At 42.9% G+C, this 15953-nt stretch overlaps 1 protein-coding gene across 1 annotated transcript in view; it reads right to left on the bottom strand.

Annotated features, from left to right (window-relative positions):
* The window catches only part of LOC309550643 (calpain-8-like), a gene marked incomplete at its 3' end in the record, with an annotated part of 108715 nt that extends 93141 nt beyond the window's left edge, over positions 1-15574 (bottom strand). Inside the window, exons 1-3 of the mRNA XM_082250980.1 lie at positions 15081-15574; positions 13639-13708; positions 8548-8666 (exon numbers count right to left, since the gene is read on the bottom strand). Coding sequence (XP_082107106.1) covers positions 8548-8666; positions 13639-13708; positions 15081-15317 — 426 coding nt within the window. The 5' untranslated portion in view covers positions 15318-15574. The remainder of the gene's footprint in view (positions 1-8547; positions 8667-13638; positions 13709-15080) is intronic.
* Positions 15575-15953: the final 379 nt, after the last annotated feature.

Here is a 15953-nt window from a genome sequence, read left to right as displayed (position 1 = left end):
CCCAGTCCTCCCCTGTTCTTAGAGAAAGGCAGAACAGATGTCTGCCTATGTGAACAATGCAGATTGCCGTTCTGTCAGAGGGGAAGATGGAGATCCTATGTTTCTGCTAAGCAGGAACACGGATCTCTGTCTTCCCCCAGTCAAAGCACATCCCCCACACAGTTAGCAAGCACTCTCAGGGAACACATTTAACCCTTTGATAGCCTCTGATGTTAACTCCTTCCCTGCCAGTGTCATTAGTACAGTGACATCTTGAAGAGTGATAGAATTCTGGGCCCTCAACTGCCTGAATTACCCTCAATTACCTTTAGAGGATTGCCTCCTCTTAGGTTACAAATTGCTCCCAATATAGTGGAACCCCCCCCCCCCCAAAAAAAAAAAAACACCTTTTTCTTTCAGATGAAGGATTTTTATCCTTGTAGAAAATGTGGGGTTTGTGATATTAACCACATGAGGAACAGAAAATATACCAAATTTTCTTCCAATGTCATTGGTAACTCTTATAACATTGAAACATTTGTAACCTGTTCCTCTAAAAATGTGGTTTATCTGATCACTTGTCCATGTGGCCTACATTATGTGGGCTGTACAGTACGATCATTTCAAGTAAGGATGAGGGAACATATTGCTAACATCTACAAAGGTTTCCCTAAACACAGCCTATCCAAACACTACGATCAATGTCATGGTAGAGACCCTAAGGGCACATCATTCATGATCATCGAGGGTTTCAAACCACATTGGAGGGGTAGCCACACTATGAGGGAGATATCTAGGCTATAAAATTGGTGGATATATTTGCTAAAAAGTTATCGACCTTTTGGATTAAATATAGAGAAATTCCCAAAAGTGCAGCGCTAGTGAACATATAATATAAATCAAAATAGAAAAAACACGTGAAAGTGAATAATCATTATAGTCAATACTGGTAAGTCCAAATAATATGGTCCAGATGGGTTAGGATAAACGTAAAATCAACAATCCCAGGTGTATGACTGTCCAATATGGTAGTGATCAAGTGCTCAGTGGATCCCAACACCAACTGCGAGTGGAGATGTATTATGCTCACCAGAACAGTAGGACTCAGAGTGCCATACAGCACCTGGGTAAAAACAGCTTGATATACTGTAGATAGATGATCCGGAATAATAGACAAACCACGGATGTCCAAGTGAAGATTTGGTAGCAGATGTAACGTCACACCAAAACATGTTAAGGCACTAAGCTACTGCAGACATGACAGGCAGGGAGGAAGTGTGTGTGACCATGCTCCTCCCCCGTACGTGTTTCGTCGACCAATCGACTTCCTCAGCTCAGTACGGCAAAACAGCCTTGCTATTAGCAGGTGGCCATAAATGCCCCGGGCCTGTGCAGCAGCGTCTTCTAGATCCAGGCATGGTCGTGGGGAATGCCGTGTGCGGGGATGTATACTTTTATTGTGTGTGGTTTTTTTTTTCCATGGCTCTAGTGTCTTCCAGCCTATGGCGGCTGGAGCGCATTTGTGTTCCAATTTGCTGCTCTCTCTCTTCCGACCTGGCGTCCCTGGATTACTCCTGCCCAGGGACTCAGCGCATGTGCGCTATGGGTGGCGGTGGTGTCATTACAGTGGAGAAATTCAATCAGTACTGTTGATATTGGGATTTCTCCATGGGCAGCTTGCAGCAGTATCCCTAAATGCTGTGTGCAATCGTCACAGGTATATGCTCTGCAATAACATGCAATAACACCCTTGTGTGCTGCCTGTGTGTGTGAGAGATCCTGATGGTTCTATCACCTGTGCAGGTTGGCTGCCTGTGCAGTTTCCACACTACGGATTTATCACTGCCCCCCCCCTGGTAGCCAGCCCTTGTGTAGCAGGGCTGAGAGGGTTTGTTTAACCCTTTCCTTTTCTCACTTGCCTGGGCATTCCTTTTGGGTTTTTAAACCTTTTCCTTTCTACCCTATTTTGTTTTATTTTTAAGTACTTATAGTTCAGATTGACAATGCACGAGATGATAAAGACCTCATTAGGTCACTACATCAACATTCTGCTTCCAAATATAGTCATCATTAGACACCGTCAAGGTCCAGCCTTCATAGCAGAAGCTCTGAATCCTCCTTTAGGCGCCACATCCACCGCCATGTCAGCCACTCCAAGGAAGGAACAAAGAAAGACAGAGGCGCCTCTAAGTGCAGACTTTTTATGATAAGTTTAATGAATAAAATGATACACTCACATCTGCAAGCATATATTCATGCCCATAGACAAAGTTCCGATGTAGGGAAGTGATGAGGAATCGTCATCCAGTCCTAGACATCCATCCCACTGCAACCGAGATCTCCTCGCCGTGGCCAGCAAGTACGGCAGAGTTGAAAACAGGAAGCAGGCTCGGTGTAGTAGCTGACAGCGAGGCTTGGTAGATAGTCGGATAAGGATGACGTCATCTGTATGCGATGCGTTTCCGAGCATGCGTGCTGCCTGGGGGAGGGCAGCCACGCTCCTTCTTCAGGGCAATCAATCAATCAAGAGTATATGCTTGCAGGGGCAGATTTTAGACCTTGCGCACCTAAACCAATTTTCATAAAAAGATAGGGGGTCCAGCCAGGTGACTGGCTCATTTCCAATAAACCAAAAGATGCTTACTTTCATGTGCGCATTGTAGAAGACCTTCGGTTTGCTGTAGATCAAGACCATCCCCAGCTTGCTTGTCTACCATTTTGGCTTTCAACATCACCCTGTCTATTTTGAAGATCTTATTGTTTGTTAAGGTCTTTTTTTAAAGCAAGGAGCATACACCTGCATGGTTACTTGGATGTTCTTCTCCTACTGTCCCAAGACAGAGGGCAGCTGGCGGCTGATTCTGGAAAGGAGACACCTGGAGCCCACTCTGTCTCTTGTGTGCCTCGGGGCTCAGTTCGATATAATCAAGAGGACCATTGCTTTGTCTCTGGATCCCGATGTTCTGGAACAGCCCTGTCTTATTCCCAACTGCATGCCTTTCAGAGTCTAAAATGATCGACACTATGGTGTCGTCTACAGATCCAATGGTCAAGTGGATGTTCCAGCAGTGGGAGCCAGGAAGCAGAAATCAGGTCATCTACATCCTTAGTCCTCAACCCTGGTCCTCAAGGCCCACTAACAGGCCAGGTTTGCAAGATAACTGAAATACATCCCAGGTGATATAATTTGCTGCTCAGTGATTGCAGTACTCTAGTCTGCATCTCCCCAAGGTAATACCTAAACTCTGGCCTGTTAGTGGGCCCTGAGGACCGGAGTTGAGGACCACTGATCTACATAACCTCAGTCATCAGAGTGGGTCCTCTGGTGGCTTCAATGGAGAAACTGAATCATTTTGCCATTCCATTGCCCCATTTCCTGGTTCACAATCACATTAGAAACCACCAATATGGGTTGGGGGGCTAGCTGCCTGTCAGGGATAGCTCAAGGCAGGCCGGGCTGTCAATTTCACAAGATTGTGTTGAACATTCTGAAACTCCAGGCAGCCTTCTGCACCCTACAGGCCTTTCACCATATAGTAATGGGAGTGTCAATGCTCTTAGGCTAGACAACACTACGGCGGTCTCCTACGTTAAAAGACAAGGGGGGACTGACAGCCTGTTCTCTATTACAGGAAGAAAAGCTAATTATGTCTTGGGCTCAGAAGAATCAAGCCTACATCTTAGAGGCTTATTTCCCCAGAGTCCAAAATATTCTAACAGACTTTCTTTCCAGAGTCCAGTTGGACAATAAGGAATGGTCTCTACATGTGGAGGTTTTTTAGCCGCAGATGGCCTGACGGATCATTGCAAATGCAGCGGGTCCTGTGCATTTCTTCAAGTCCTGGTCATCCTCGGGTTTCTATGAAAACCCTGAACAGAAGTTGTGGAGGTAGTGGCAGTGATGCCTTATTGGCCAATTAGGCCATGATTCCTCTTGCTAGCACTGTTCAGCTACCAGAACCCAGTGCCCCTTCTCATCAGGCCAGACCTTCTGTCACTGGGTGCGTTTCTTCATTCATGTCCAGCACGGTTACGTATGACGGTATGGTTGTTGAGATTGGTGGTCCTCGGCTGCTCCCCCAGAGTCATTTCTCTCTTTCTCTTGAATAGGAGAGTGAACACAAACAAAGTTTATGGGAGAATCTGGTCAAAGTCTGTGCAATGCATGTCTGCTGCTGACAGATCATATACTGATCTAGAAGTTCTAAATATTCTGGGCTTCCTCCAGTTGGGTCTTCCTCCAGCTGGCTCTATTTATCAGCTCCTTCAGAGTACAAGTGTCAGCTTTATCAGCCTTCACAGGTGTTTCCAGGTCTAGGCATCTTTCCTGTCCAACAATTCTTGAAGGGAGCAACTAGGTTCAGACCTCAGAGTAAGCAGAGGTTTTCCAAATGGAATCTCCCCCCTGTTCTCAACTCCCTCTCAGGAACTGGAGTGGAGTGTTCTAGGACTGTCTCCGTTAAAGGTCTCTCTGTCATATTCGCCTTTCTCCTGGCTATCATGTCGGCATAAAAAGCCTCAGAGGTTGATTCACTGGTCATGGAGAACTTTTCTTAACGTTCTTCCAGTTTGAGCAGTGCTTTTACCTATGTTTGACTCAATTCCCATGGGTACATCAGTCTTCCATGGGAACCAAGAAATTGTTCTGCCAACCTTTGGGGTACTAACTTGCATCCTTTAGACGTGAGCGAGTTCGTCCTGTGGCTTAGTTGGTTAAACCGCATGTCTAGAAAACAGGAAATCCTGAGTTTCACTCTCAGCAGTGCCTTCCTTTGGTTCTAGGAATCTCTCAGATATTGTGAAGTTACATCTACAAGCTAGAGCTTCCTTAAGGCTTCAGAACACCTGTTCATCAGTTTTCCAGAAAAGACAAAGGGAAACGTGCCTCATCTAGGACGATTGTGGCATGGATTGTGTGGACCATCCGACAGGCTCACAGAGCCGAGGGCTTGACTCCTTTGGGGATGGTGACCGCCCACTCCACCAGGAGTGTGCTCACATCTTGGTCGGCTTTGCAGCATGTGGTTCCCAATGTAATCAGTAGGGCGACCTTGTTGTCCCCGATCAATACATTTATGGCTCATTATTGTGTAGAGCCGGCCTCTTTATCTTCTGTTAATTTTTGGTTTACAAATCCTGTCCGTGGACAGTGTCAATTAAACCCTTTTCTTTGGTTCTGCAATTGCCCACCCGGGTGTGTATGGCTAGATTTTTCCCATGCGTATGCTGCCATGGAGTCTGCCAGGAAAACTGAAAATTTCCTATCAAATACTTACCGTAATTTTCCTTTCCTGAAGGATTCCATGGCAGCTGGAGTTCCCACTCAGAGTCATGAGTAGGCTATTCATGGAACACGGCCTCTGGCTCAGAGCAAAGATTTATGGGAGTGGGGTCATATAGGGGAGGAGTAGAGGCGGGGTTTACCCATACGTATGCTGCCATGGAGTCCATCAGGAAAGGAAAATTACGGTAAGTATTTGATAGGAAATTTTCCGTTCTATATATTTTTTCAAATTTGTCTTTTTTTTTTTCTCCTCCGAAGTACTTTTTTTGTTCACTCTTTTATTTATCTCAAATTTGTCTTTTTTTTGTTGATAGCGCAAAAAATAAAAACCGCAGAGGTGAAATACCACAAAAAAGAAACCTCTATTTGTTCAGAAAAAAGGACATTCATTTTATTTGGGTACAGCATCACACGACCGCGCAATTGTCAGTTAAAGTCACGCAGTGCTGTATCGCAAAAATGGCCTGGTCATGAAGGGGGGGTAAACCTTCCATGGCTGAAGTGGTTAAAATTCAGAAAAAGAAAAGGTTGACATGCCAGAAATCCAGTGGGCACCTTACTTACTCTAAGTTTTTCAGGCAGACCTGATCGGACCAGCCATTGTTCTCTGACATGACATGCGTCCGCTTACACCCTTCGGCATTGAATCCTGTCTGGCAAAATATACAAATGGGGATCCATTTCCCATCCATCCTGTGGATTGGATGACAGTCAGATGGAAACAGACATGCAGTCAGTTTCCATCCAACCGCCTCATAGAGAACAGTGGGGCTGCATTTGTGTCCACTCTGCATAGCAGAGCAGACACAGACCTGTCATCTGTCTGCTCAGCGGGGATCAACGGATAGATCCTCTGCTGAGGAGGTGGATGCACATTACACCATCCATACCATGTGAGAGGGTCCCAAAAGGTGGGTGAGTTTTTTTTTCCCTACTTCCAGAGGTTGGGGACAGATTTGTTCTTTTTGGTATTTTTTGGATAGTTTTTACTATTTAAAGCGGTGCTCCACCCAAAAAGGGAAGCTCCGCTTATCCAACTCATTTAGCATCTTTCGAGGGGGGGGGGGGGGAGTGGGTACCTGGTTTTAAAATTTGGTCCCCCTCCTCCTTCCCCCGCAGATGGACCATTCACAAAGAGCAGCGCACTTTGTGGATATGCAGTAGGGAACCAGCTGTGAAGCCGCAAGGCTTCACGGCCAGTTTCCCTTAGCCGAGATGGCGGCGGCAGCACCCATGAGCCAACTGAAGAATCGGCTCTGCTGAAGACACCACTGGATTCGTGGACAGGTAAGTGTCCTAATAATAAAAGTCGGCAGCTACAGCTGTTGTAGCTGCTGACTTTTCATTTTTTTCTTGAGGAGCCTGGAGCTCCTCTTTAAGTATGCTGAGTATTTATAGATGTAATGTATTTCTCAGAGTGGACCATAATTCATACATATCTTAGTGTGTATCCTGATGAAGTGAGAAGATCGCAATAGGCATTGATCAAAGGTACCATACGCTGATAATCATGTTGTGTCACATGGTGTAACTGATGATGGTTCTCAGTGAACACTGATTTGATGGTTACACTTGTAGATTGTACTTTTTAACTTTTGTAATAAATTGTCATTATTTTTATGTGGTTGTTGTCTCTATGAGTAAAGTCCCACCTTTTTGCCTATCGTCTTTCCACCCTTATGTTTGGTGGGTTGAGGGGTATATGGCATTAACTCTACTTTCATGGGGAAAAATATAAAATAATACAGCATATACAACTGCTTCACAAGCCATATTGTAATTTAATGTTATTAAGAATGACCTTTCCTTTTTATCCTTCAGCGCTGTCATTTTTTTAATTCAATACAACATGGCAACTTGGAGGTGTTCTACATACAGTTGGTATACTGAACCCCCAAGAAATGTAATTTCCTGGTAGTGTCATTGGCTTACTGATTTTCCCAGACATCTGCACTAAGATACAAGTCAAATTTTTGGCATAAAAAAAAGTCCCTCCTATTCAGACTCATTCTGCATGTTGGCATAATCAAATGAACAGCTTTTTCTTCAGAGCAGGAAAAGGTAGCAAATTTCAATGTACAATGTACAATTGTATACTGATCACCCAGAGATGACTGTAAGTCTCCATTTACACTAGTCCGACTTGTCAGGCGACTTGGTCAGCCTGACAAGTCATGCACCGTCGCGTCCCATAGTGTAGTACAGGAACGGTTCTAATAGGAGAGACACAAGTCGCTCCGACGTAGAAAAAGGGTCCTGTACTACTTCGGGGCGACTTGCATAGACATTCATTTTCTGAAGTCCGTGCAAGTCGTGCCGAAGTCGCGGTGCACGCGACTTCACAGGTCGCCCCCTAAGTCGGATCGCCGTAGTGTGAACCGAGTCTAAGTGTATGTCAGAGCAGTGAATATCCAGTACATGCACATATGCTGCCAGAAGTTGGCAGAAAAAATGCCTCTATTGTCGAATATGTTTGCGCTTTTATGCACGTAAACATGTGTATGGCGTTTAGAAGCGTAATAGCATAAACTCATTCTGTTGGCTAAAATTTTCATTTATTCTAGCCACCGGAATAAATTTAGGCTCATATGCATGCTAGTATAAGGGCTTAGGTCCATACAGGCGTAAACTTTGCTAAAAAAAAAGCCTCCTGCCTGAACAAAGGTTTGGGTATTTTTTTTAATTTATTTTTTTATGCCCCTGTTCAGTGCTTTAAAATATGCCTGTAAACAACACATTGTGCATATGCACATTAGATCTTCTAGATATGCTTTCAGAGGTCTAAAAAAAAAAAAAGAAAATGCTAGAAACTTTTAAAAGCAGCATTTTTTTCTGCCCATGTCTGTGAGGTCCTAAGCAGTCAGCAAACTGCACTTGTTGGTACTACTACTGAGTCTAGCCATAGACAGGCAGATGTGTCCATGAAAAGGACAGATGAGGAGACATTTGCCCATTCCGAGGAAGTTACATCTTCCACATCTTACCACCTCTCTACTTCTTCTGACTGAGAATATCTAATAAAGTGTCACTCATAAACTGCTACAGGTTAGGACAGCTTCAATATGTGAATACGCCCCTTGCAGATCTAAAATTCGCCCAATAATAAGCCACACCCACATTGATAGAAAACACTTACAGGAAAAATGGAGTCCCTTACTGTCCTCTTTTAGGAGTGGCAGCATAACTGGAAATAATTGTTTGCTTTAGCTTCCTTCATTCCTCCTATCGCCTAGCCTGGGCCAAATTTGGACTTCCAATGCAGATAAAAATGGGACTTGATTTACCTTGAAGTGGAAGATCCCTGCATAGTTGTTGTCAAAGCTTTGATCTCCTGGAACCACGCGGTTCAAGCACTCTTCATTTAGGGTGAGAGATGCAATGGAGCAAAGAAACCAGCAGTTACCTGTAAAAAAAAAAATAAAACATTATTGTACAGCTTGAAAGACAAAGGCATTGTCAGGGGAGAACGAACGTTCCCTCCATTTGTCTAGTAGGGACAATATGATGTTTAAAAATGTGAAGGAGCAGGGTAGATACATTTCCAAACTAATACGTTTCTATCAGTGTATGTGGTTTTCATTAGGAAAGTCCATTCATTCCAAAATCAAATGTTAAAATCCACTAGTGTATGGGCAGCTTTACACTTACGCATTCGTTTGCACGCAGGTACTTAAAGGCTAGGTTCACCTTTGGCACATGTTACATGTTCCACCCATATTTAGGGTGGAACATGTAACATGTTCCAGCTCCTGTCCCCCTTCCCTGTGACAACAGGGGATCTTCCCCCTGCATCCACTGTCACTTTGTTTAAAAACGGTGTGGTAGAGCCCACACAGCCACACCATTTATTTACAGATTCCTGTGCATTAATAAACTTCAAAGACTGTTTCCATTGTGGCAGCTGAACTTGCAGTTTCAATGGGCTGCATGGGCACTTATGAGCCCTTTTGTGGTCCACTGACTTGTCCTCTGGCATTCAAACTGAAAGCCTATACAAAGGTACAGGCTGAAAACCAGAGGAGATGCCTGCAGGAGTCCACATTGCCCTTGTGATCCACTGACTATGAGCACAATGCTTTCCAGGCTCCAGCAGGAAAAAAAAAAAATAAGCCCCCATTCACATTGGAGCGACTTTTAATGTGATTTGAAAAGTCAAATCGCATAAAAAGTTGCAGCCTATTCCTGGCAATTGCTCTGTTCAAATCATTGCGACGCCAACTTTGTGGTGCTGCTCTGATTTAAAAAAATAGTTCCTACACTACTTTTGGCGATTTCGGGTGCGACTTGGATAGACATCTGTGCATTAAGCCAAACAGTTGTCTACCAATTTACATCCAAAATCGCACTGACATGCGGGTTTGAAATCATGCAATTTCAGATGAAGTTGCACGATTTCAAAGCTGCAGTCAATGTGAACGGAGACTAAATGCACATTTTTTTTTCTTCTGCAAAAGTGTGTGCATTTATTATTTTTTTCTATAAATGTGAAATTATCCTTTAACAAGTAAAATATATTGGATGCCAGGTCTGTTTTACATTATGCATATATCTAAATCCAAGAACAAAATTGTAATATTATGCAGCTTACCAGTGCTAAAATGTAGTGACTACTTTATTGTTTCCATAACTAGGCGCCGATCGAGGAGGGGTGTTTGATGTGGATTCACTTCCGGCCTGCGCCGGATGTGGAGATCCTTCCTGCCTCCTCCCCTCTCTTTTCTCTGCGTCTGCATGACGCTGGCTGGGATCCGCCCACAGTCTCTGGGATATAAGGTTGTTGCTGGTCAGGTGATTTCTCTTGCTTCATTTCACTCGAAGGCTAACTGGGACATTACTTCAATATGAATTATACACGTATCAACTTTTACTTATTTGGGGTGTGTTCACATTTCATTCCTTCACTTTTCTCTTGCTATTTTTTCAGCGCATGGTTTTCAACACATGCACATTTGGTCTTTTCCCTTTCTACTTTGTTGTAATTTTTTTTTTAACAGTCTATTTTGTCCCTTCCTTCATGTCACTATTTGTTTCTATGAGCTTGGTTCTTCATGTGCACATACTTGGAGTCTTTTTTCCTGGGATTATGGGATACATTTCTCAGCCAATGCCACCTTACATAGTTACATAGTAGTTGAGGTTGAATCATAGGCCTGCGCAGGGGGTGTGCCAGGTGTGCCTGGGCACACCCTAATCACCCTAAGCGGTGCAGATTCCCCCTGCTGATATTTCACCAAAGCCCGCCAACGGGGCTCCTAAAAAAAACTGTACGAAAATAAAAAACTACTAACATTGTCCACTGCCCTACTGACACCAACCTCTGCCCTACTGACAAGTCCACTGCCCTACTGATACCAACCTCTGCCCTACTGACAATTCCACCGCCCTACTGATGCCAACCTCTGCCCTACTGACAAGTCCACCGCCCTACTGATGCCAACCTCTGCCCTACTGACAAGTCCACTTCTCTCCTGACACCATCCACTGCCCTACTAACACCATCCATGTTTTAATACATTTGGGGTGCACACCCTAATGCAATAGGCTGCGCACACCTATGGGTTGAATAAAGACAATAGTCCATCCAGTTCAACCTGTGTAGGTGTGTATGGCCGTAATCATCTCTCATACCCCTGAATGTTCTAATCCTTGAGATGTACGTCCAAGAGTTTCTTAAATGGAGCCATACTCCCCCACAGTTACTACACTTTGTGGCAGAGAATTCCGCAGTCTTGTAGCCCTTACTGTAAAGAACCCCCTGTGTAGCCTAAGGTTAAAACTCTTCTCCTCTAATCGCATTGTATGGTCTTGTGTCCTCATGCACTCCTTGCGACTGAATAGTTTTTTTTCTATGCTGAGATCACCATTGAGGTATATGTAAATTGCTATCATGTCCCCTCTCAGGAGTCTCTTCTCCAAGGAGATTAAATCAAGCTCTTGTAAACGCTCCTCATAATTAAGGTCCTCTAATCCCCTAATTAGTTTAGTTGCCCTTTTCTGGACCCTCTCCAGCTCCATCACATCCCTTCTGAGGACTGGCGACCAGAACTGGACAGAATACTCCAGATGCGGTCGGACCAGTGTTTTATAAAGTGGTAGGATTATAGTTTTATCTCTGGAATACATCCCCTTCCTTATGCATGCTAATATTCTGCCGACTTTGGCAGCTGCAGCTTGACATTGCATGCTTTTGCTAAGTTTATCTTCTACTAAGACTCCCAGATCCTTCTCCATTTTTGATTCCCCCAGAGGTTCCCCCCTAAAGTGTATTGTGCTTTTATGTTTTTAGTCCCCAAGTGCAAAACCTTACACTTCTCCACATTAATCCTCATTTGCCATGTATTTGCCCACTCTGTTATTTTATTTAGGTCATTCTGTAATATTTCTGCCTCACGATGTGAAGTTATTGCCCTGCCCAATTTTGTGTCATCTGCACCTCTATCCTATTTATCATTCATCCTTCACTTTTATGCATATGGCACATATATCATATTTTTTTCTAGATTTATATGGGTTGGAATATATCCACAATTATTCATTCCATTGATCACACTCTGCACTTGACTCTTTTTAGATGCTGGTAATCAATTTTTTTTTTTTTTTTTTTTGGAACTCTTCATTATTTTCATACATGTGCATATTCATTTAGATTTCTAGATCTCTCTTTGCATCTCACTCTTGAAGAACGCGTTGAGTTTTAGGATGCCAAGTTTTGTTCATCATATCTATATCAATCATGTATTTATTCTTGATGTATATATTATCATGTATTAGTGCATGAGGTATTTACTGCACCAATCATGAATTTTCATATGTTAGCTATTCAATACATATATTTTTACTTTATTTACAAACTATTACTTTGTATTCATTTTCGCTGTATTGCTTTATTTCTTTAACTAATTTGTTACCATCTGTACTCTATATACCTATTTTGGTAAAGTGGTTGGCCTTATTCAAAGTCCCATGACCTTTTTATATTTTTTTGGATACATATTTGGGGATGGAGGCCTCCCACTGTGGATGCTCCGGGCCACAAAAATGTTTCTAGATTGTGACTACATCGATTTTTTTCAGGCTAAGAACATTTTCATAATAAACAATTATACAATCCTTGCTACTATTTGGAGAAATATATATTGGCTAAAGCTGCTAGGCACCAAACCGACTGTATCTCTCCATAAGGGTAGTCAGCAATCATAGGTAAGTATAACAATAAGGAAGGCGCTTGGTTATTTTAGCTTTACCTAAGAACAATTTCAGCAAGTACAGAAAATATCTATTGATCTTGCCAGAAATTCAGGGACCTTGTGAGCTCTACAGAAATCAAAAAAACATTTTATCTTGCAAGTTACTAATCCCACCCATTTGACAATCATGGCTCCATCTATTGATACAGTGGAGAAATGAGCATAACCACATTAAAGGCCAGGAAGTGTGTTTTTTGCAGGCTCACCAGATGAAAATAAAGGGAAAAAGTCTGAGTAAGGCCCCTTTCACACTATCCGTCCGTCGGACGGATTCCGTTTTTCTCAGCGGGGGATCGATCCGCCATTCCCCCGCTGAGCGTCTCTATGGGGGAAATCGGATGGGAACGGACCATCGGTCCGTTCTCACCCGATCCCATCCGATCCCATCCGCTGGACGGATGGAAAATAGGGTTTCCATCTGTCCAGATTTGACGGATCGGATCGGGTGTCAGCGGACATGTCTCCGCTGACATCCAATCCCCCATAGAGATGCATGGGGGGACCATCCGCCAAAAAACGGACAGGTGGATCTGAACGGTCCGCCTGTGGGAAAGGGGCCTTAAGTAGGGCTAGAGCAGCCATAACATCTAACGGCTGTAAGCTATAGGGTTGCCACCTCATCCCTTTAAACCAAGACACATATTAATTACACAGGTTCTGTGGCTGATTAAGGTGGTAATTAAACTCTATCAGTGCCTTATGTGCATTATATCAGCCTCAGAACCTGTGTAATTAATATGTGTCCTGGTTTAAAGAGATAAGGTGGCAACCCTAGTAAGCTACAATATATTAAATTTACGTTCTTGGGTTTAGATACACTTTAACTGCATATTCCACGCAGAACTCGTCCCTAGCCTTCAACAGAAATGCCAGTGACTGATCCAAGCATCACCTTTGATCATGAGGACATGCACAGAGCTACCACTTTCCTTTGATGGAGTGAAGGGATCAGATCTTTCATCACACTCGCACCACATCCGTTCATTAGGGTGATAGCAGAAAGGTTGTAGGGGGTCTCTATAGTAAGTGTAGTGTGGATGGACTGATCTCTACTTGCTGACAGATCTTCCCACCTGTAATCACTCTAAGGAATACTGAACACCATTTGCTCAAACTACTGCTAATCACCTAAAGATCCTTGTCGTACATCAGCTCGAGTTGCTCCCTCGTTAATAAATTGAGGCTTTTCCATTATTTCCTAAGAGAGAATATAAAAATTTAGATGTTACAGGATGCTACTGAAGCATGATGCAAAAAAAGTATGACTTTTCCCAACACGGAACTGTTCTGTTCAGTTCTGGAAGGATGCTGTTGGTTTAAAGCAGACCTTTCCTGAGAGGACCATGAAGGCTGTCACTGCAGGATCCTTAATCTGCAGATCATTGTTCCCTGGCTGTCATAGTGATACTCTGGAATCAGTCCTTTGAGTCACTAATCCAGAACAACTATACGGAAAATGACTTTACTCAAACTTTCTTATTTGCCTATGCCAGTAACTTGAAGTATTAGGGTGGAACAGGACAGTATGGCAGCTAATATTTTAGGAAAAGAACAACAATGGCATTCCTTTATTACTTTTAGGAAATGTTTGTTTTTGTATGTCAGAACAAAAAAACAAAAACAAAAAAAAACATATTCATTACATCTCTGCAATACGTGCATTTCCCCACATTTTATCTCTTTAGAAACCGAAATTCAGTGTTCTCGTAAATTACTGTTGTGGTCTAGTAGTTGCCTCCATATTTTCAATCACTTTAGATCGTATTCATAAAACTTGATTGTTGTTGAAATTACCTGAAAACTGCTATGTCTATGGGCAGCATATGGCAGTCCATACACATGGCAATTTTTAGTTGATTTGACCCATTTTCGAGCTTTCTGAAATTGCATATAAATGATCCCTAGACACTAACAAACATCCACAAATTTAGCCAACCACTAGATGTTGGGTGATTGTGAAGTTCAAATTGAGCAATAAATTAATGGTTTTAATACATTAAAATCTAATTGAAATGGAAACAAATCTTGGCAATCATATTTTTTCAAAACATTCTTTTGGGGCAACTTCAATCCAATGTGCTTGTGTTTGATCTAAACCACTGTTTTATAATTGTAATTGCCTTTAAAATGCAAAATAAAATGGAATTGAAGATCAAACATTCAAATTGCCACATGCACATCCAGCTTAAGCAGGACAAAACTCATGATTACTCACCTATATGCCAGTGGTCCGATGCCTGGGAGGTCCCTTGCTAGCGCCAACGTCTTTTACCCTGCTTCTTTCAGGTGCCAATCTTTGGCCATCTAGACTGCCTGGCGCTGGGTGATGTCACCCCAGTGTATTCATCACACTGGCACCATGCAGGGAAGATAAACACAGCTGCACATGCGCAGTTCAGTGTACATTTTGCAAAAGATTGTAAACAGGCAGGTACATTTATTTTTTTGCAGAAGAGACACTACACGTCTCTTCTGCAATAGAGAGTATGCCTGTTCATAATTTTTTTCAGGCTTAAGTTCCACTTTAATAAACAATTAAACCACAAGTAAGATATAAAAGTCTCACTTACCGCAGGTCTTTTCCATACTAGCCCCTGTACCTCTTCTGACTTTGGTCCAAGAACGTTGATGCCCAGAGAAGACTGAGCAGCTGGAAAAGTTGGATCTTCAAATAGCTTTCCAGATGCCAGGCACTGTGCCCACAGCTCCTCATAGTCCTGGTTCAAGTATTTTGCTGGGTTTTTACTGGTGCCAATGCCTAGGGCTGAGCCCCTATCCCTGGCCAGCTGAGCAGCAATACTTGCCATAGTGTAGATGCTCAGTACACTGATGTAGTGGGTAGAGAAGCTGCAGAGGCAGACTTAGTTTATATATAGAAAGAGAAAATGAGGTTCCAAAACCCTAAGGGCAGCAGGGAGGAGAAAGGCCGGACTCCGTTGGGAGGAGGGCAATGCTCAGTGAGGGGGGACAGGGCGTGTATTGAAGGATCTGAAAAACATTATCTTTGTAATAAAGTTACAAGTGTGTTTAAACCTCTGATAACACCAGAAAACACAGTCAAAGTCATAATAATCCTTATATAAGCACCGAGTTCACTACTGAAACAGGGTATAAAAAAAAGAAAAATAATACAATGTAATTTGAAAAATAGAAAATAATAATAAATGCACAAAGAAATGTCATTAATAATGAACATAGATTTAATTAAGGAGCATTTCTGTCTCCAGCAGGTAAAAACTAATGTGAGGGTTTGTGTTTCTAAGAACTGCTGATGGGGTAGTTCTTGCAGTTAAAGACTCTGGTACTAGAAATCCAGCATGTTGTGTGCCCTAATGCTGGTACATTAGGTAGCAAGCAGAGGCGTAACTAGAACCACTCAGGGTCCCGATGCAAGAAACCATGAAGGGCCCCCATGACCTTTAGTCCTGGGGCCTTCCCTGCGA

The sequence above is a fragment of the Pelophylax lessonae genome (assembly GCF_965119305.1).
Source record: "Pelophylax lessonae genome assembly, chromosome: 3".
Taxonomy (NCBI): domain Eukaryota; kingdom Metazoa; phylum Chordata; class Amphibia; order Anura; family Ranidae; genus Pelophylax; species Pelophylax lessonae.
Note: the sequence above shows the minus strand (reverse complement) of the source record. Positions and strands in the feature narration are given on the sequence as shown.